The following is a 22,500-nucleotide window of genomic DNA, read 5'->3' on the forward strand; positions in this document are numbered from 1 at the left end:
CTGATTTAACGCCGGGTACCCTATCGATCGTTAAACCTTTAGCACCGGTTCGCTGGTTGGGAGGCAGCCTATATGGTGTGACATACGCCAAATAAATTGTAACATACTCTTTGCATGTCACAGTAATAAAGACACAGAAGAATACATTTTAGATAATATCTCTAGGCCTTTCGTTCTGTCTCCGATACTTCGTCAGGAGTCACCTCACTATGTCTCCTTCACTAGGTCTCCCTCACTAGGTCTTCCTCACTAGGTCTCTCTCCCTCACTAGGTCTCTCCAACGATTCAGACCAACTGATGCACCCCTCCACCACCACGCCCACACCCACGCCCCCACCTTCCTGTCCCAACGGCCTCACGCCCCTGTCTGTGGGCGGGGTGGTAGCGGAGTGTGATGGGGATTCCCCCTGCCCATCTGATCATATGTGCACGCCCCCAGCCCACGCCCACGCCCATGCCCGCCCTGCCTGCTGCCCCGTCGTCTCTATCATAGGTAAGTGTTGGCGTGTGATTATTATTATTATTATTATTATTATTATTATTATTATTATTATTATTAATATTATTATTATTGTGGGAACTTGTAAGATGGCCACACTGGTAATCACTGTTGACATATACAACGTCTTAGTCTCACAAGTAACCCTTGAGATACACTTTTAGAATATTAAAAATGCTGGAGACTCCCTCTAATGCACAAACTGGTACTGACTTACTTAGTTGCGGAGATTCTGCTAACTAGAAATCCACTGATTCTACCCAATCAATCTAGATTTTTATGACCTCTCTCTCACTTCAAGATGCCACGTGCACAGGACTGACTATTGCAAATATTCGAATGGTGTTAGCATCCCCAGCCTGCACCCTGAGGGTCCCTGAATTCAATGGGTCTTCCCTAATCAACATTTATGTAGACAGTGGGGTATTAGCTTCTGGGCTAATGTTTAAAGGGAGTTACTCAACATTCTAACTAACTTGTGGTTGGGCATGTGAGCGTCGTAACCCAAAGCTCAAATTCTCACGTTTCCCCAAATACCACTGACCAACATAATACTACCAGAAAAGCTGAGTATTATCTTACTAAGGGGGTCTGGGAAGAGATGAATATCCACAGTTGAAGAGAAGCCTCTCCCAGTGTTTGGTCACCAGGCGATATTTTTAAGACATATGGAACACTGAGCTCAAGAGCTCCTAATGTGTTGTTGTCGCCAGCAGCATCCATCCCAGAAGGACTCTACCTCTCCTAGATACCATCCTGCCTCAGTTCAAGGATGGGGTTGCTATTTAACATTACCTCCAGTTTCATTACCTAATATAAACTAATATTAACTTATATTAAGGTCTAAGGCTACATTATTAATTCTAATATTAGTTACTAACAATTTAACCCTACTTCATTTTTAGAACGGAAATCTATAGTTTAGTACCCCTCAAGGGAGGTTCCTTGATGCTGGTGAGGAGCTCTTGATCTAGGGAATTGGATCTGTGCTCCAGTTCCCTGAATTGAGTCTGAATACCTTCCATCCTCTCCCCACATGCGCTGTATAATCCTACAGGTTTAGCGCTCCCCCACGATTGTAATAATAATAATATAGCTTAGTATATTTAATCTCACAATTTCCAAGCTATTTTCATTGTTTGGGTGGGTGTTAAGGGTTCTGGCGACTTCCGCATCAACTTATATATAAACGAATCCGGTGGGTAAAATTTTTGGTCTCAAATTTCCACAATTATTATTATTATTATTATTATTATTATTATTATTATTATTATTATTATTATTATTATTATTATTATTATTATTTTTATTATTATTATCATCATCATTATTATTATTTTAACTGTTTACAGAAGCGACGAAGCCAGGTCAGTGCCCCTTCGTGAGGTCTGCCAGCCAGGACCTGTGTAATGGTCCCAGATGCAATGCTGACTCTCAGTGTGGTGAAGACCTCAAGTGTTGTGTGGTCCCAGGCTGTGGTCCCTCCTGTGTAGCACCACAACCATCACCACACAACCTCTCACTGGACCACGCTTTACTCCAGGGTCCTACCAGTTAGTATACTGTTGTGTTCTCTCTCTCTGTATCTCTCTTTCTCTCTCTCAATATTGGTTAGCTAGTGGCTTATATATATATATATATATATATATATATATATATATATATATATATATATATATATATATATATATATATATATATATATATATATATATATATATATATATATATATATATATATATATATATATATATATATATATATATATATATATATATATATATATATATATATATATATATATATATAGGTGATTTCATAATATGCAAAACAACCACTTTGAAAGAATAGAGAAATTCCAAGCGCTTTCGTGACTACTCACATTATCAAGGAACTATGAAAGTAAAGCATCCAAGGAAGCTATATAAGGGGTCTGGCCAACACCTCACTATCAGATCCCACAACGGTTAAACACCTGACGTGCGCCGACCCAACTTGGATAGGTCCTTTGCACAACTTACCCACAAACTATTCTACCCAAGAAAATTTAAAAATTATTATTTGTCCAGTGTATTATTAAATTCTTCCCAAATTCTGTTAATTATAAATGGATCTAATTTATATAAACCAAAGGAAATATTAGAAATAATATTAGAACTGGACAAGATTCCAATGCTCTATTTATTCATGTAAGAGATTTTAACCATCCAATTGATTTTCAAAAAGTTGAGAAAGTAGTATCAAGCAAGTCCATGGTCGACAGGAATATAATTGAATCTTGTTTCATAAAAAGCAGTTTTGACAATAATATGAATATTTCCTTTGGTTTATATAAATTAGATCCATTTATAATTAATAGAATTTGGGAAGAATTTAATAATACACTGGACAAATAATAATTTTTAAATTTTCTTGGGTAGAATAGTTTGTGGGTGAGTTGTGCAAAGGACCTATCCAAGTTGGTAGGTAAGACACATAGGCAACAGTTAGGCAACTTTATTCCGAAACGTTTCGCCTACACAGTAGGCTTCTTCAGTCGAATACAGAAAGTCGGCAGGAACAGTAGAGATGTGAAGACGATGTAATCAGTCCATCACCCTTGAAGTCGTAGAATTTTGAGGTTGTCAGTCCCTCGGCCTGGAGAAGTTCAGTTCCATAGTCAGGAACTATCTGAAGATCAAGCGACAGTGCGGAGACTTAAATACTGTCGGAAGGAGAGGTGCATAGTAGTAGTAGTAGTGAGAATGTAGCCACTGAGAGGTCAGGTCCCTCTCAGATCCAACAGTTCTCACTTGAAAGGGTTGTCTAAGGCGTTTTCTGTACCAAGAGGCCATGATGTTCATCTATCCAAGTTGGGTCGGCGCGCGTCAGGTGTTTAACCGTTGTGGGATCTGATAGTGAGGTGCTGGCCAGACCCCTTATATAGCTTCCTTGGATGCTTTACTTTCATAGTTCCTTGATAATGTGAGTAGTCACGAAAGCGCTTGGAATTTCTCTATTCTTTCAGAGTGGTTGTTTTGCATATATATATATATATATATATATATATATATATATATATATATATATATATATATATATATATATATATATATATATATATATATATATATATATATATATATATATATATATATATATATATATATATATATATATATATATATATATATATATATATATATATATATATATATATATATATATATATATATATATATATATATATATATATATATATATATATATATATATATATATATATATATATATATATATATATATATATATATATATATATATATATATATATATATATATATATATATATGTATTATTATTAATGGAAAGTTAAATATATTGCACCCTTTTCGATTCCTGTGTGACCTTTTAGTTAGTTAGTTTAATATGTTTATTATGCACCCCATACCCATCCTGTGGGCGGTAGTCAAAAGATTACAGAGGTACATAATGGGTCCAGGGACTGGACTCCAAAGTTATGATAGCTGAACTAGTTATAAAGGTACTGAATTCCCGGTAGATCTGGTCACAATCATGGCAAGTTACAAAGGTAATGAACCATCTTGTATGACCGCTGTTTAACCTTTGTATGACCCTGTTTGACTCTTATGTGACCTTGTTAAACCCTATGTGACACTGATTAACCCTTGTATGACAGTGTGTGAGTACCTTCGTGACCTGGTGGAGCTTGAAGGTGTGACCCTAGCAGTGGCCACGCCCACGTGTGACGAGAACGGTGCCTACGACCAGGTGCAGTGCAACACACTGGGTCAGTGCTGGTGTGTTGATGACTTTGGCACCCAGATACCTGGCACTAAGTAAGTGGCGCTTCTCAACCTTGTTATTAATGACACTTAGCACACACACACAAGTAAGTGGCACTCCTCTACCCTGTTGTTAATGACACTAACACAGAGACACACAAGTAAGTGGCACTCCTCTACCTGCCTGGAGTCTACCTGGATCGTATTCCGGGAATCAACGCCCCCACGGCCCGGTCCACGACCAAGTCTCCCGGTGGATCAGGGCCTGATCAACCAGGCTGTTACTGCTGGCCGCACGTAATCCAACGTACGAACCACAACCCGGCTAATCCTGCACTGACTTTAAGTATCTGTCCAGCTCCCTCTTGAAGGCAGCCAGGGGCCTATTGGTAATTCCCCTTATGCATGGTGGGAGGCTGTTGAACATTCTTGGGCCCCGGAGACTTATGGTGTGTTCCCTTAGTGGACCAATGGCGCCCCTACTTTTCAATGGGGGTGTTTGGCACCACCTGCCCAATCTTTTAGTTTCGTAGGGAGTGATTTCTGTGTGCAGATTCGGGACCATTCCTTCTAGGATTTTCCAAGTGTAGATTATGATATATCTCTCTTGCCTGCGTTCCAGCGAGTACAAGTCAAGTGCTTCCAAGCGTTCCCAGTAGTTGCACCTTCACCTGTTTTTAACTGAGATGTTAGTGTACAGCAGTATTCCAGCCTAGATTGAACAAGTGATTTGAAAAGGATTATCATTGGCTTGGCATCTGTTGTTTTGAACGTTCTCATTATCCATCTTATCATTTTCTTTGCACTTGTGATCGTAGCACTGTTGTGATCCTTGAAAGTGAGATCCTCAGACATTACTACTCCCAGGTCCCTTACATTATTTTTCCGCTCTATTGTATGACCAGAGTTTGTAGTATACTCTGTTCTAGTTATTATCTCCTCCAGTTTTCCATAACGGAGTAGTTGGAATTTGTCCTCATTGAACATCATATTGTTTACCGTTGCCCACTGGAAAACTTTGTTTATATCTTCTTGGAGGTTAACTGCGTCCTCAGCAGATGACAGCCTCATGCAGATCCTAGTATCATCCGCAAAGGATGATAAGGTGCTGTAGATTACATCTTTGTCTATGTCTGATATGAAGATGAGGAACAGGATTGGTGCGAGTACTGTGTCTTGTGGAACAGAGCTAATCACTATGACGGCCTCCGATTTAACTCTGTTGACCACTACTCTTTGTGTTCGATTTGTTAGGAAGTTGAAGATCCATCTCCCCACTTTCCCAGTTATTCCTTTAGCACGTATTTTGTGCGCTATTACGCCATGATCGATTGTCAAAGGCTTTTGCAAAGTCTGTGTACCTGAAGTTTACCTGGAGAGAGTTCCGGGGGCCCAACGCCCCCGCGGCCCGGTCTGTGACCAGTCCTCATGGTGGATAAGGGCCTGATCAACCAGGCTGTTACTACTATATTCCAACCTGCTCTGAACTCATATTGCTCTTGATTGGGAATCAAGTGGTTTGCAATCCTGCTTCTTATCACTCTTTCAAAGATTTTTGTGATGTGGGACGTTTGAGCTATTGGTCTATTGTTCTTAGCTAATGCTTTGCTGCCACCTTTATGGAGTGGGGCTATATCCGTTGTTTTTAGTGACTGGAATTATACCCATGTCTAAGCTCCTTCTCCATAGTATACATAGGGCACGCAAAAAGGGTTTCTGGCAGTTCTTAATAAACACAGAGTTCCACGAGTCTGGGCCTGTGGCTGGGTGCATGGGCATGTTGTCAATGGCTTTCTCAAAGTCTTTCGGAGTTAGGGTAATGTCGGAAATCTGGCATACATTGATGGTGTTTTGAGGCTCATTCATAAAAAAATAATTTGAATTGTCGATCTTTAGACCGATTAGTGGCTCACTAAACACAGAGTTGTACTGGGATTTCAATATTTCACTCATTTCCTTGTTGTCATCTGTGTAAGTCCCATCCTGTCTGAGTAAGGGCCCGATACTGGATGTGGTCTTCGCCTTGTTTTTGGCATATGAAAAGAAATATTTCGAATTTCTTTCAATTTCACTAATCGCTTTCAGCTCCTCCTGCCTCTCTTGGTTCCTGTATGAGTCCTTTAACTTAAGTTCGATACTTACCACTTCCCTGGTCACTTAACACACACACAAGTGGTCCTCCGTTACCTTGTTATTAATGACACTTAACACACATACATAAGTTCAAGATTAAGACACATGTGCAACCATGTAAGGTGTTGCGCATGCACTTAAATGTTGCACAGGTGTTGCGCCTGCACCTAAGTGCTTAGATGCAACATCTCACTTTTTAATGTTGATGTTTCACTTTTTATTGAAAAAATGCGACATTTCTTTTCATCCTGAATAATTGTCAAGTCACAACTCAGCGAGAGTGTGTGAGCTGAGTGAGCTAGCGATCGACCTACGGGTAGTAATGATGGTAGTAGTAATAGTAGTAGTAATGGTAGTAGTAGTAATAATAATAGTAGTAGTAGTAGTAGTAGTAATAAAAGCAGTAATGGTGATAGTAGTAATATTAGTAGTAGTAGTAATAGTAGTAGTAATAATAGTAGTAGTAATAGTAGTAGTAGTAATGGTAGTAGTAGTAATAGTGGTAAAAATAATAGTAGTAATAGAAGTAGTAGTAATAGTACTAGTAGTAATAAGAGTAGTAGTAATAGTAGTAATAATGGTGGTAGTAGTAATGGTAGTAGTAGTACTACTACTAGTAATAAGGGCATCATTAGTGATAATTATATTGATAGTATCACTATTACTACTATTCCTACCACTACGACTAATACTACTTCTATTTCTGCGACTGATACTATTACCACTGCTGCTACCACTACTACTACTATAACTACTTCTACTACTAGTACTACTACTACTACTACTACTACTACTACTACTACTACTACTACTACTACTACCACTACTACTACTACTTCTACCACTACTATTACCACTACTATTACCACTACTACTACCACTACCGCTACTACTACCACTACTACTACCACTACTACTACTACTACCACCACCACTACTACCACTACTACTACGACTACTACTACCACTACTACTACTACCACTACTACTACTACTACTACCACTACTATTACCACTACTACTACCACTACTATTACCACTACTACTACCACTACTACTACTACCACTACTACTACTACTACCACTACTATTACCACTACTACTACCACTACTACTACTACTACCACTACTATTACCACTACTACTACCACTACTACTACTACTACTACTACCACTACTACTACTACTACTACTACCACTACTACTACCACTACTGCTACCACTACTACTACCACTAATACTACCACTACTACTACTACTACCACTACTACTACTACTACCGCTACTACTACTACCACTACTATTACCACTACTACTACTACCAATACTACTACTACTACTACTACTACTACCACTACTACTACTACCACTACTACTGCCACTACTATTACCACTACTACTACTACCACTACTACTACTACTACTACTACTACCACTACTACTACTACCACTACTACTACTACTACTACTACCACTACTACTACTATCACTACTAATACCACTACTACTACCACTACTACTACTACTACTACTACCACTACTACTACTGTCACTACTAATACCACTACTACTACTAATACCATTACTACTACTACTACTACTACTACCACTACTATTACCACTACTACTACTACCACTACTACTACTACCACTACTACTACTACCACTACTATTACTACCACTACTACTACCACTACTACTACTACTACTACTACTACCACTACTACTACTACTACTACTACTACTACTACTACTACTACTACTACTACTACTACTACTACTACTACTACATTTGCTTCACCCTCTCAACCTGTGTTCTAGCCTTCCCTTCCTGTTCTCGCTCACTTGAGACTTGACAGTGGTTCAAGTGGGAACCAGACTTCGACTTAACTTTCCTCTCTTAAGTGAGGGTAATTACTAAATTACCATCAATTATTTATTATTATTAACCAAGGATAATTGCATCTCAGAGCATCATCGCGAGAGCTGGTGGTGTGCGATCGCGCGCGAGCGGCTCTAACTTGCGGCGAGATGCTGTGTCGTCTTGGCTGTGACTACGGCTTCGTGCTGGATCCGGACACCGCCTGCCCCCTCTGCCAGTGTCGCGATCCCTGCCAGGTGACTTCTGCTTAGAGTTTAAGATTTATATTTCACTGTCATGTGGAACAATGACGTTATGCAGTAAGTAGGTGACTCGTGGCTGTCAAGGTGACTTGTGGCTCAGTTGGTAGCCGCCTCAGTTCACACACTGAGAGAACGGGGTTCGATCCCCGGCACGGGTGAAAACATTGGGCATGTTTCCTTGTTCACCTAGCAATAAGTAGGTACCTGGGTGTTAATCACCTTATACCTGCTGTCCCTGTTCACCTAGCAGTAAGTAGGTACCTGGGTGTTAGTCACCTTATGCCTGCTGTCCCTGTTCACCTAGCAGTAAGTAGGTACCTGGGTGTTAGTCAACTTACACCTACTGGCAGGACCTTATAGCGACGTTTCGGTCAATTATAAACCATTATCAAGACAATTTCCACTTGACAATGGTCCATGAGGAAGCGAAACATTGTCACAATGTTTCTCTCCTAAGTACACATCTTTCGTTAGTTGTTTCGTTAATTGTACTGTGATTATATTCCTTTGGCCTTGATTACTATAACAAAGTATCGTATTTCCGGCATATAAGGCGCGCCTTTTTTACCCCAAACTTTCTTTCGAAAATCAGCCTGCACCTTATATGCTCAAGGTCAGGGTCAAGGTTAAGCTTTGTGTTACGATTAAGCTTATAGAGGGTAATTAACCCTTGAATATAATTACTCATTTACCGTAATGATACTTCTGTCGTGCGCCTTATATGCCGGAAAATACAATAATAGTCTCACGAAATCGTAACGACACGACAAACCACGGAACTATTGATAGTTTAGTAGTTACAAACATACAAATTCAAGTATATTTCAACATGATTTATTACACTCAATAATAAATCACTTCTAGAGTCTTGTTCACTTGTATATCTGCTGAAGATGATCCCAGAAGAAGGTCGAAATATAATAATAATAATAATAATAATAATAATAATAATAATAATAATAATAATAATAATAATAATAATCTTTATTTCTACAAGTACATGATACAACTTATACAGACCATACTATATAGAAAGTCCCTTGTTATGCAGAGCATTTAGGGCAAATTAGGTCAATTTTATCCCCAGGATGCTACCCACACAAGTCGACTAACACCCAGGTACCTGTTTTACTGCTAGGTGAAAAGGGACATCAGGTATCTAAAGGAAACACATCTTGATGTTTCCACCCCTACCGGGGATCAAACCACGGACCTCAGTGTGTGAGCAGAGTGTGCTACCAACCAGCCTCCTGAGTTTGTCTCCATATGGGTTATCACTGACCACTGACAAGTGTTCATTACATCTTAGTTATTCATAATACATTATTTATGTAGCAATGGGTGACACTTGAGTTATGCAGAACATAGTATAACACTCTTCCTCACACAGTCCAACTAGTATTTTATCCCTCACTGTTCTTCATGTCTCGCTGCCACTGTATTCATTGTAACAATTGTACCGTCCTGTCTGCATTTTCCTTTGTAATGACGTGAGCTGCCTTTGTTCATCCTGCTTGATGCTCTCTCTCTCTTCCTGGGTTTATCACCTTCATTCCATTTTACTCTTTTGTTGCGCCAAGGTAAATATAACTCCCCACTTTTTTATGTTTTTTCATCTGTGTGTTTGTGTACTCACCTAATTGTCGTTGCAGGGGTTATGTCATAGCTTCTGGCCCCGCCTTTTCACTAGTCACTACTAGGTCACTCTCCCTGCTCCATGAGTTTTATCATACCTCTTCTTAAAGCTATGTATGGATCCTGCCTCCACTACCTCACTCTCCAGATTATTCCACTTTCTGCCTTTGTGTGTGTGAGAGAGAGAGAGAGAGAGAGAGAGAGAGAGAGTTGAAGAGCTCTGTCTCTTCATTTTAACTCTTAACTTTCGACCGACCAAAACAAAATACTTCTCTTATGTATATTTGTTTCTATGCAAAATAACCATGAGGGGTGGGGGGGGGTGAATTGAATGATAGCTCCATTCAACCCCCCCCCCCCGTTCTCCCCCCTGTGGTTATTTTGCATGTTTTTTCACTTGTTTTCGATTATTGCATTTAAATCTATAGTTAAATTTCTTGTGTCATTTTTGCTTTTTACGACTCTTATGCTGAAGATATTTTTTATATCTCTGTCTCAACAATGTTACCCTGGTGACTAAATGGTTGTTTAATGGACTACACTAGGGTTATTAAGGGCCACTTAGCTTGTGTTGTGTCAGCTTCTGTTGTGGAGTTTAAGGGCCACTACAGCTTGTGGTGTGTAAAGTAAAAGGACACAAGTGCAACTAATGTGACATTTTTATTGTGGCAATGTTTTGCTCTCCAGGAGCGTTGTCAAGCCGTTACAAACAGTACATGGACACACAGGGTATATATAGGCTCAGAGTGAGGTGCAGGGGTTTACACTATACCCTGTGGAGGCTGCGACAAGATTTATGTAGGTAAAACAGCAATAAACCTCGACACCCGCCTCAATGAACACATTTACGCATGTAGGAACGGTAATTTGAACAACGCCTGTGTACAACACCGAAATTCCACCAATCATCTCATGAAATTCAGGTTCGCCCAATTAGTGATCAAAGACACCAATTTCTGCAGACGCAAGTGCCTTGAATCTTCACTAATAGCTGTTTCTAATACAATTAAACAAAACAAAGGCAGCTTTACCATCTCTGAAGTCTTAACAAGAATCCTCCTGAAAACAGTAAACCCTGCCATCACATAGTCTCTCCTGTTAATACTACACAAGGACATTACAGAGAATGAACATTGAAATAGGCCTTCTCAATCCAGCCTCCAATAAAAATATTTATCTAACCTATTTTTATGTTACCCAAGTTATAACTTTTATATCCTTTTACTCATGTGTGAGTTAATTGTTCTAACATATTGTATTACTACTACTACTACAACTTATATCACTACTACTAGTACAACTTACATCACTACCACTACTACTACCACTAGTATGGCACCTCCGATGACATTCTTCTTTGCAAATGTACAGGGTCTAAAGCCAGCAACGAACAACAAAATACCTTTCATCCGTGGACTGCTTGCAGAGGCAAAGGCAATGTTCGCAGCTTTCAGAGAGACCCACATAAAGGATCACTTGGACAACGAAATATGGATCCCAGGTTACAACCTATACAGATGCGACAGAGTGAACAGGCAAAAGGTGGGGGTTGGCCTGTATATCGCAGTCACTTGTTTGCACAGAGCTGCTTAATGCCTCAAATGATGTAGTGGAAGTTTTAGCAGTAAAGATCGAGAACCAAAACCTAGTCATTGTGGTAGTCTACAAGCCTCCGGATGCAACGTCCCAGCAATTCCAGGAACAGCTGTTAAAAATTGACCACTGTCTGGAAAATCTGCCAGCTCCTGCCCCCAACATCTTGCTCCTGGGGGATTTCAACTTGAGGCACCTAAAATGGAGGAATATAGCAAATAATGTTGTTGCAGTAATAACACCAGGAGGCAGCTCTGACGAGAACTCACACACACACACACACGAGCTTTTAAATCTCTGCACAAAATTCAACTTAAACCAACAAATAATAGAGCCTACCAGACTGGAGAATACACTAGACCTCATCTTCACTAACAATGATGATCTGATACGAACTGTCACCATATCGAAAACAATATACTCAGATCACAACATAATCGAGGTTCAGACATGTATGCACGGAGCCCCAGACCGACAAAATGAGATCAGTCACGAGGGAACCTTCACCAAATTCAACTTCAATAACAAAAACATAAAGTGGGATTAAGTAAACCAAGTCCTAAACGATATAAGCTGGGAAGATAGACTAAGCAACACAGACCCCAACTTATGCCTAGAACAGATTAACTCGGTGGCACTCGATGTATGCTCAAGGCTTATTCCTTTAAGAAATAGGAGGAGTAGATGTAAAATAGAAAGAGACAGGCACTCCCTTTACAGGCGACGGAAAAGAATAACAGAGTGGCTAAAAGAGGCGAATATATCTGAAATGCGTAGGGAGATACTGGCCAGAGAAATAGCAAACATCGAACTTAAGCTAAAGGAATCTTATAGGAGTCAGGAATCGCGGGAAGAACTAAAAGCCATAAATGAAATCGAAAGAAACCCAAAGTATTTCTTTTCCTATGCCAAATCAAAGTCGAGAACAACATCCAGTATTGGGTCCCTACTTAAACAAGATAGGCCCTACACAGATCACAGCAAGGAAATGAGTGAGCTACTCAAGTCCCAATATGACTCAGTTTTTAGCAAGCCGCTAACCAGACTGAGAGTCGAAGATCAAAATGAATTTTTTATGAGAGAGCCACAGAATTTGGTTAACACAAGCCTATTTGAGGTTATCCTGACGCCAAATGACTTCGAACAGGCGATAAATGACATGCCCATGCACTCTGCCCCAGGGCCAGACTCATGGAATTCAGTGTTCATCAAGAACTGCAAGAAGCCCCTATCACGAGCTTTTACCATCCTAAGGAGAGGGAGCATGGACACGGGGGTCGTCCCACAGTTACTAAAAACAACAGACATAGCCCCACTCCACAAAGGGGGCAGTAAAGTAACAGCAAAGAACTACAGACCAATAGCACTAACATCCCATATCATAAAAATCTTCGAAAGGGTCCTAAGAAGCAAGATCACCACCCATCTAGAAACCCATCAGTTACACAACCCAGGGCAACATGGGTTTAGAACAGGTCGCTCCTGTCTGTCTCAACTATTGGATCACTACGACAAGGTCCTAAATGCACTAGAAGACAAAAAGAATGCAGATGTAATATATACAGACTCTGCAAAAGCCTTCGACAAGTGTGACCATGGCGTAATAGCGCACAAAATGCGTGCTAAAGGAATAACAGGAAAAGTCGGTCGATGGATCTATAATTTCCTCACTAACAGAACACAGAGAGTAGTCGTCAACAGAGTAAAGTCCGAGGCAGCTACGGTGAAAAGCTCTGTTCCACAAGGCACAGTACTCGCTCCCATCTTGTTCCTCATCCTCATATCCGACATAGACAAGGATGTCTTACTTACTTACTTATGTCAGCCACAGCACCGTGTCTTCCTTTGCAGATGACACCCGAATCTGCATGACAGTGTCTTCCATTGCAGACACTGCAAGGCTCCAGGCGGACATCAACCAAATCTTTCAGTGGGCTGCAGAAAACAATATGAAGTTCAACGATGAGAAATTTCAATTACTCAGATATGGTAAACATGAAATTAAATCTTCATCAGAGTACAAATTAAATTCTGGCCACAAAATAGAGCGAAACAGTAACGTCAAAGACCTGGGAGTGATCATGTCGGAGGATCTCACCGTCAAGGACCATAACATTGTATCAATCGCATCTGCTAGAAAAATGACAGGATGGATAATGAGAACCTTCAAAACTAGGGAGGCCAAGCCCATGATGACACTCTTCAGGTCACTTGTTCTATCTAGGCTGGAATATTGCTGCACACTAACAGCACCTTTCAAGGCAGGTGAAATTGCCGACCTAGAAAATGTACAGAGAACTTTCACGGCGCGCATAACGGAGATAAAACACCTCAATTACTGGGAGCGCTTGAGGTTCCTAAACCTGTATTCCCTGGAACGCAGGAGGGAGAGATACATGATTATAACACCTGGAAAATCCTAGAGGGACTAGTACCAAACTTGCACACGAAAATCACTCACTACGAAAGCAAAAGACTTGGCAGACGATGCACCATCCCCCCAATGAAAAGCAGGGGTGTCACTAGCACGTTAAGAGACCATACAATAAGTGTCAGGGGCCCGAGACTGTTCAACTGCCTCCCAGCACACATAAGGGGGATTACCAACAGACCCCTGGCAGTCTTCAAGCTGGCACTGGACAAGCACCTAAAGTCAGTTCCTGATCAGCCGGGCTGTGGCTCGTACGTTGGTTTGCGTGCAGCCAGCAGCAACAGCCTGGTTGATCAGGCTCTGATCCACCAGGAGGCCTGGTCACAGACCGGGCCGCGGGGGCGTTGACCCCCGGAACTCTCTCCAGGTAAACTCCAGGTAAACAACGAAAGCAAAAGACTTGGCAGACGATGCAACATCCCCCCAATGAAAAGCAGGGGTGTCACTCGCACGTTAAGAGACAATACAGTAAGTGTCAGGGGCCCGAGACTGTTCAACTGCCTCCCAGCATACATAAGGGGGATTACCAATAGACCCCTGGCTGTCTCCAAGCAGGCACTGGACAAGTACCTAAAGTCGGTACCTGACCAGCCGGGCTGTGGCTCGTACGTTGGATTGCGTGCAGCCAGCAGTAACAGCCTGGTTGATCAGGCTCTGACCCACCATGAGGACTGGTCTCAGAACGGGCCGCGGGGGCGTTGACCCCCAGAACTCTCTCCAGGTAAACTCCCCTAACAACCTCCAACAAAAACAGGAGGAAGACAAGTGGCTACATACGACTTCTGTACCAGCCTTCGTCGGGTGTGGACGTCTCTCTCTCGACTGTGTATCAGTGACAAATTTCCCCCGTTCTCTCTGGGACGCTTGTCCTCATCCATTTTGCCCGCCGGGCACTCTACAGGAGGGGCACCTGTACAACGGCTTACTTTAGCCAGCTCTATTTTTTCCGCTCTGCGGAAAATTCTTTATCGGCCTTTGTTGGGAAGCCGGTTACTGAACTCAGGTGGGAGTGTGGGCGTCCCTCTCTGCTGGGACTTAGCAAGGGCGTCCACCGGATCTAATTGGAAACTTCAAGTTTCTGTCTCTATTTACAATGGAACTTTTGTTCATTTTCTCTCATCGCCCAGCCTTGGGCAACAATTCTTCCCCGAACATCGGGAAGCCGGAGTCGATACGACTTACACTGTCAGTGGCCCTGATAAACCCAACAATGACAGAAGAAACATCCTGGCGTTTACCCGTTTACTGGCGTTTACTGGCTTCACGGCGCATTACAGACATATAATACGCACAGTTATTAGTTAACTTCCTTCCAGTTTGGTTGAGGTTCCTTTTCCAGGCACTGGAAGGCTGGATACTATGTATGGTGTCAGTGTACCGATAACATGTGGGGTTCCTCAAGGTAGTATCTTGGGTACTTTGCTGTTCTTGTGTTCCCCTCAAGGGAGGTTCCTTGACGCTGGGGAGAGGCTCTTGATCTAGGGAATTGGATCTGTGCTCCAGTTCCCTGAATTGAGCCTGAATACCTTCCATCCCTCCCCCCCACATGCGTTGTATAATCCTAAGGGTTTAGCGCTCCCACATGATTATAATAATAATAATAATGTTCTTGTTATTATTATAATCAAGGGGAAGCGCTAAACCCGGAGGATTATACAGCGCCTGGGGGGGGGGATGTGGAAGGCATTCAGGCTTAATTCGGGGAACTGGAGCACAGATCCAATTCCCTAAATCAAGAGCCCCTCACCAACATCAAGGAAGCTTCCTTGAGGGGTATAATGTTCTTGTGTTATGTTAATGATGTCTATCAGTGTTAAATGGAAGCTACTACTGTATGTAGATGATAGTGCTGTGTTAATATCAGGTGAAGACCCACAAGACATTACTAATGGTTAATAGATCACAAATTATCACTGCACCTCGGGAATATGGGGAGCCATATTACTGGCATGAAACATATTAAAAGGGTAAATAATTTTAATGTCCAGTGTAATGGGGAACCTATTACAGTAAATTCAGTGAGATATCTGGGAATCCAATTCGACCCAAGCATGTCAGGAGAACTAATGGGGAACAATGTTGTAAAGAAAGGGAGTGCCAGACTAAAGTTTCTCTACAGAGTGGCACAGTGCCTACCTTCTGAGGCTCACAGGACACTATGTCTAGTTCTCATACAATGTATTATAGACTACTCTTGGAAATAAATGGTATAAAATACCAACACAATGGAAATATAAACACATATGCAGAATAATTTGATCCTTTATTAACAACGTTTTGCCCACACAGTGGTCTTTATCAAGTCACAAATAGATCTGTTTGTGACTTGATAAAGCCCACTGTGTGGGCGAAACATTGTCAGTAAAGGATGAAATTATACTGCATATGTGTTTATGCCCTTGTGGCTTAGTGCTTCTTTTTGATAATAATAATAATAATAATAATAACAAAAAAAAAGTGAAAGGCTACAAATCACCCAGAACAAAATGGTTAGATTTATGCTGGACCTAAGTCCAAAAGAACATGTAGGTCAGGATGAATTACAACAATTAGATATGCTGAATGTTGAAGACAGAGTAAAACAACTGAAGCTAAATTACATTTATAAAATTGCTCACAACCAGTGTCCCCAATATCTTGCCGCCAATTTTATTAAGGACGGGAACCAGTGCAATTATAGAACTATGGGAAGGGAGAACAACTTTGCAGTACCTAGACTCAGTGGTCAAGCTTCAAACACATTTTTCTTTACATTATTATTATTATTATAATCAAGGGGGAAGCGCTAAACCCGTAGGATTATACAGCGCCTGGGGGGGATGTGGAAGGCATTCAGGCTTAATTCGGGGAACTGGAGCACAGATCCAATTCCCTAAATCAAGAGCCCCTCACCAACATCAAGGAACCTTCCGTGAGGGGATTTTTCTTTACAGCAATAAAAGAGTGAAATAGACTGCCTGCACATGCCAAAACCAGTCATAGCATGAGTCAGTACAAGAAGAGAACCAAAATGTTCCTCATGAATGGGGCTGTAGAAAAGGAGGAGAGTGGTTTCTTGTAAGAAAATAGCTAATTTACCTCTCCCTTAGTATATCTTTTATTGTAACTGCTTTTGCATAGCTAAGATACTTACCTGTTTTTAACTTTTAAATATAAATAATAATTATCACAAGGACCTCAGTGGAAATAAGTCACTTTGACTTTTTTGGGTTATCCCAGGTTTCTACACATGTGTTGCTATGTATGATAATCAGTGTAACTGTATTTGTGGTGTATACTTGAATATACTAATTTAACAACAACGACAGGTGACTTCTGCGGCAGCCTTCGTTGGGTGTGGACATCTCACTCTCGCCTGAGCATGTAACAAATTGTTCCCGCTCTCTAAGGGACATTTGTCCTCATAAACTATGCTTGCCGGGCACTTTACAGGAGGGCCACCTAGTCATTGGCTTACTCTTAGCCAGCTCCATTTTTCCACTTTGCAGAACTTCTAGTTCCTGTTTCTGTTTACAAAGGAACTTTAGTGCCTTTTTCTTTTATGGCCCAGCTTTGGGCAACATATTTTCCCCGAACATCGGGAAGTCAGGCTTGATACTGCATAAACTGTTAGTGGTCCTAATAAATCCAACAAACAAACAAAATCTCATGATAAACCCAAGAAACAAGTAAAGGCCTTTGATAAACCCAACAAACAAACAAAATCCCATGATACACCCAACAAACTAGCAAAAGCCCCTGATAACCCCCCCCCCCCCCCCAAAAAAAAAAAAAAAAAAAAAAAAAAAATCCCATGATAAACCCAACAAACAAAAGCCCCTGGTAAACCTGACAAAGAAGGAAAGATGAGTAATTTCAGTATGTATAGTCTGTAGCTGAAGTTCACATAATGAAAGCATCATTATTGTCCTTCAGTGCCTTGATGCAACCATGGAGGATATATCTACAGATGTACACAGTGTACAATCATACCAGGAGAAAAGTTGCAGTTTTGGGTCAATCCTTCATTAGTTGTCTTTCTAGATGGACATCAGGGACATACAAATAATTTTTGTTTATTTCTCTATGCTTGTTGGCTGAGGTTCACCCAGACTTGCTGACCAGTGTTTGTATATTGTATCTCAAATTTTTCATCGCAGCTCAAAACTAAATTTTTTTTGAGGATAAATTGTAACTCAAAATTATCATAACTCAAGGGACAACTGAATAATAATTAGATTATAGATAAATAAGGTTTAGTGCTTGGTTTTGATTATAATAATAACAATAACAATATAATAAATAAATACAGTAGCATTAAACATGAACATTATATGTTCTGGGCAGCACTGACTCCTCCAGGTTTAGCACTTGGTTATGATTATAATAAATGTTTTGGGCATGATTGTATTAAAGATACCAATGGAAATAAGTCACTTTGGCATTTTTGGATTATCCTGATGAGTAATTTACACTATGTATGATAATTGTATTTATGTGTACCTGTACTTAAATAAACTTACATAGAGGTGTATGATCCTTGTGGGTTTAGTGCTTAATTATGATTATAATAATAATTACATAGTAACTATATTTTGGATTATCCTAGGTAATTTACACTTATTATACAGCTTCTCCTCACTTAACGACGGAGTTCCGTTCCTAAGACCACATCGTTAAACAAATTCATCGCTAAGTGAGGAGCATACTGTAATGGTAGTGAGTTTGTGTCAACCATCTTTTATATTGTTTTAATGTCACCTTTGCACCATTTATAACATTTCTGGTATATTTTTAAATGTTTACACAGTACTGTACTGTATATTGTAATAAAGAGAATTGAGGAAATCAGCTCTGATATACATTATTTAGTTATAAATACTGGTCAGAGAGCTCATCATAAGTCCAAGGCATCGGTAAACGAGTACGTCGCTAAGTGATACTAATATTTTAACTTAAGTTTGCCCGAAATGCTTTGCATAGTAAGGGGCTTTCTGCATGATTATCTAAATGTCACCCACCTTTGTATACACATTCTATTATCCTGAAATAAAGAATCTGTAACAGCATATTGGTAATTAAAGTATTATGATAGTATGTATTTCAAAACCTGCATCTGCAAATTTTCAATCTGTCGCATAAATCTCCTAGAAAGCTAATAGTTGAATACAGCACTGCAAGACTGTTGGAATGTTCACTAGCATTAACAGCATACTCAGCACTAGCAAAAATGCTGAACTGATTAAACTTTTGCAGATCATTGAAGAATATACCAATCTTTTTAATAGGATGTGGCATTTATGACCAGCCACATTTTGTGTGTCTTTGAAGAATAAACCAATCTCTGTTTCTCTTCATTTCTAGGATGTGGAATGTACAGCCAGCCACATTTGTCAGATGGTGGACATCCCATGTGTGGATGGTGTCTGTCCAGCCATTCCTCAGTGTGTCCCTGTAGTAGAGGCATCAGCAGCACCTACCTGTCCTCTTGGAGCACCATACACCTTGCCAGAAACCAACGCTACTCTGGCCTGCAGTCCTCGTGCTCGTGCTCTTGAGTGTCCACAAGGTTACTCTTGTTTTGCTGATGATAGCACTGTTGAGGGAGTCTGTTGCCCTAGTCCAGGTACTGTATATGCCTTAAATCCATTTTTTTCTATTGAAAATGTCATAAACTTCTGCCAGTCAAGTCATTTAATTCTTTCACTGTACATCACAAAGCTATGTCATCGATGCCAGGGTCTGTTGTGTAGTATTACGTCATGAGCTCGGCTCACTCAGATGAGCTGTGAGTGGTAAATTTTGGCCTAGATATGAATGGGTCTGTGCAGTGAGTGTGCATTGTATAAAAAATCATGCTTCATGGACAGTGGGAAAAGCAAAACTCTGATCTTGTTTTTGGTTTAAAATAGCAAATTTGAGGTGTTTTCTAGGATGGTTTTTATAGTTTTATTGGCTGTTACTACTGAAATAAAGATGATTTTAGTTGGTTCTAGGGCCAGAAGTAGGTTAAAATCAGCCATAAAATAGCAGAAATATTCTATTTTTACTAATATTCCTGAAAACAGGTAAGGCCTTCCCTACACCCCCAGTTTGTTTTATAGATTTTTTCTAGGTCTGATTCAATTACTCGGATGCTGCAAACCATGACAAATCATTTCTAGTTATATTTTATTATATGAGAAATATGATGAATCTTCACTTTTTTTTGTGTGTGTGTTCAATTCAGAATGGAAGGCATATGTAATATAAGAGGGGCATTGGAGCCCTAATATTGCATGGATGAAATGTTGTTTTAGTGCCTAGAATGTCTACAGTATTTATTTTGGACTGTTATTAAACTGGATTTTTTTAATACGCATAAAATTGGCAAAATAATTAAATTCTGTGCAAATTGAAGGGTAGTTTTGATAGTTGAATGGGCGATTTCTTGTACACAATCGATACGATGGAAGGCATACTAGTGAAATAGCTAAGAATTTGGTTAAATTGAGCAATGGAATTGGCTTAAAATGGGTCTTAAATTTGGCAAAATTGCTGACACATAAAATGTGCCCGGACTGCTAACTTTGTACCTGCATAATTCTGTAAGTTTTCCATAAAATTTTGTATTTTTGGTGTCATCACTTTCAGAAAAAGATTCTCTACCATTTCTGAAGAATTTTGTTTTTTTTAAATTTGGACACAGCACTATATTTCAGGGATCTGAACACTGAAGGGTTAAATGTTAGAAGTGATGATTGAAAACTGGTAATTTTATATATTTATTCATTGTCTTGCGTGCAGATTGGTTTTGAAATGCTTGTAGATATTTTAATTCATTTGTATTCAGAAAATGAACCCCACTTATGGCCTGGGCCGTTAAGTAAGAAATAGTCAGAAATTAAAATATATAATAACACTTCATTTTAGTTATTTAGGCAAACAAAAAATATGTTTAAAATTGAAGAGCCTGTTTAATACAGATACAGTGGACCCCCGCTTAACGATCACCTCCCGATGCGACTAATTATGTAAGTGTATTTATGTAAGTGCGTTTGTATGTGTATGTTTGGGGGTCTGAAATGGACTAATCTACTTCACAATATTCCTTATGGGAACAAATTCGGTCAGTACTGGCACCTGAACATACTTCTGGAATGAAAAAATATCATTAACCGGGGGTCCACTGTACTTTATTTCTTTTATGCAGTATGCAATTAATGTATTTTATATGTAATAAAATATTTCTAGACACAAAATAAAGCCACTGACACTAGTGGGTAAACTGATCCTAGTGCTTAATATTGCATTAAATAAATATTACATTAAATATTGCATTAAATATTGCTTTAAATAAATATTGCATTTTGTTTCAAATAAAGTGTCACTTTTAATGGAGTCATGTTGGTGTACAGGCAAGAGCAAGAAGACTGGACAGTGTCCCTTCCTGGTGCCAGTGCTGAGTGGTAACTGTGACCTGGAGTGTTCCGATGACTCCCACTGCCTCGGTGATGCTAAATGCTGTAGCAACGGTTGTGGCACCCAGTGTCTCCAGCCCATTGTTATGACAGGTGAGTGCTGAAAAGAATAAAAAGCACAATACCATGACTGGAACCAGACAAATATAACCCACATGTGGAAAAAGGAAACTTGCGACGACATTTTGGTCTGATTTGGATCATTAATTAGTTTATACAAATACAAACAATTTATTTCTTTTTTTGCAGTATATAGGTAATGTAGTATACAGGTAATAAAATATTGTTAGGCACAAAAGGAAGCCACTAACATGTGATGCATTTCAGGCAAGCTATCCCTACTGCTTAAAGATTACTTAAGAACTACACGTAGATTATTAAGTAGGCATTTTTAAATGGCTCAGGTTGGAGCAAAATGTTGTCATAAGTTTTGTTCTCTTTTGTGTGGGTTGTTTAGGTGAATGCTGGTCACGCTTGCCTTTATACTTTTGTGCTTTTTTTACTGATTCATTTCTGGGATTATATCTTTCTTTTCTACATTCTGTGGAGACCTTGTCATGTAAAGCATTTCTGCCAGAATAGACCTAGTTCAGTCTAGGCATCTAGATAAAGATTATAACATTTTTTCTAAAAATAGTCTTTGAAAAATCATCCTGCACCTTGCATGCTCAAGGTCAGGGTCAGGGGTAGGCTTTGGGTTACGCTTTAGCAGTTGTTTACTAACTTTACACTACAACTGGTTGGAAACATCGTTTTATATGTTTCATATGATCGTTCACTGTATATGCCGGCAAATATGGTAATTTACTCTTATGTTCTGATTACTGTAGTTATGTTCTCATCGTACTGTATCACATAGA

At 39.8% G+C, this 22,500-nt stretch overlaps 1 protein-coding gene across 3 annotated transcripts in view; it reads left to right on the top strand.

Moving 5' to 3' along the window:
- The window catches only part of LOC128702033 (uncharacterized), a 663,411-nt gene that overhangs the window by 552,243 nt on the left and 88,668 nt on the right, over positions 1-22,500 (top strand). For all 3 annotated transcript variants that reach the window (XM_070101460.1, XM_070101461.1, XM_070101462.1), the window contains exons 10-15: positions 272-493; positions 1,852-2,052; positions 4,180-4,339; positions 8,389-8,536; positions 19,545-19,806; positions 21,578-21,733. In XM_070101460.1, the coding sequence (XP_069957561.1) occupies positions 272-493; positions 1,852-2,052; positions 4,180-4,339; positions 8,389-8,536; positions 19,545-19,806; positions 21,578-21,733 (1,149 nt within the window). The remainder of the gene's footprint in view (positions 1-271; positions 494-1,851; positions 2,053-4,179; positions 4,340-8,388; positions 8,537-19,544; positions 19,807-21,577; positions 21,734-22,500) is intronic.

This window comes from Cherax quadricarinatus, chromosome 77 (genome assembly GCF_038502225.1).
Source record: "Cherax quadricarinatus isolate ZL_2023a chromosome 77, ASM3850222v1, whole genome shotgun sequence".
Lineage (NCBI taxonomy): Eukaryota > Metazoa > Arthropoda > Malacostraca > Decapoda > Parastacidae > Cherax > Cherax quadricarinatus.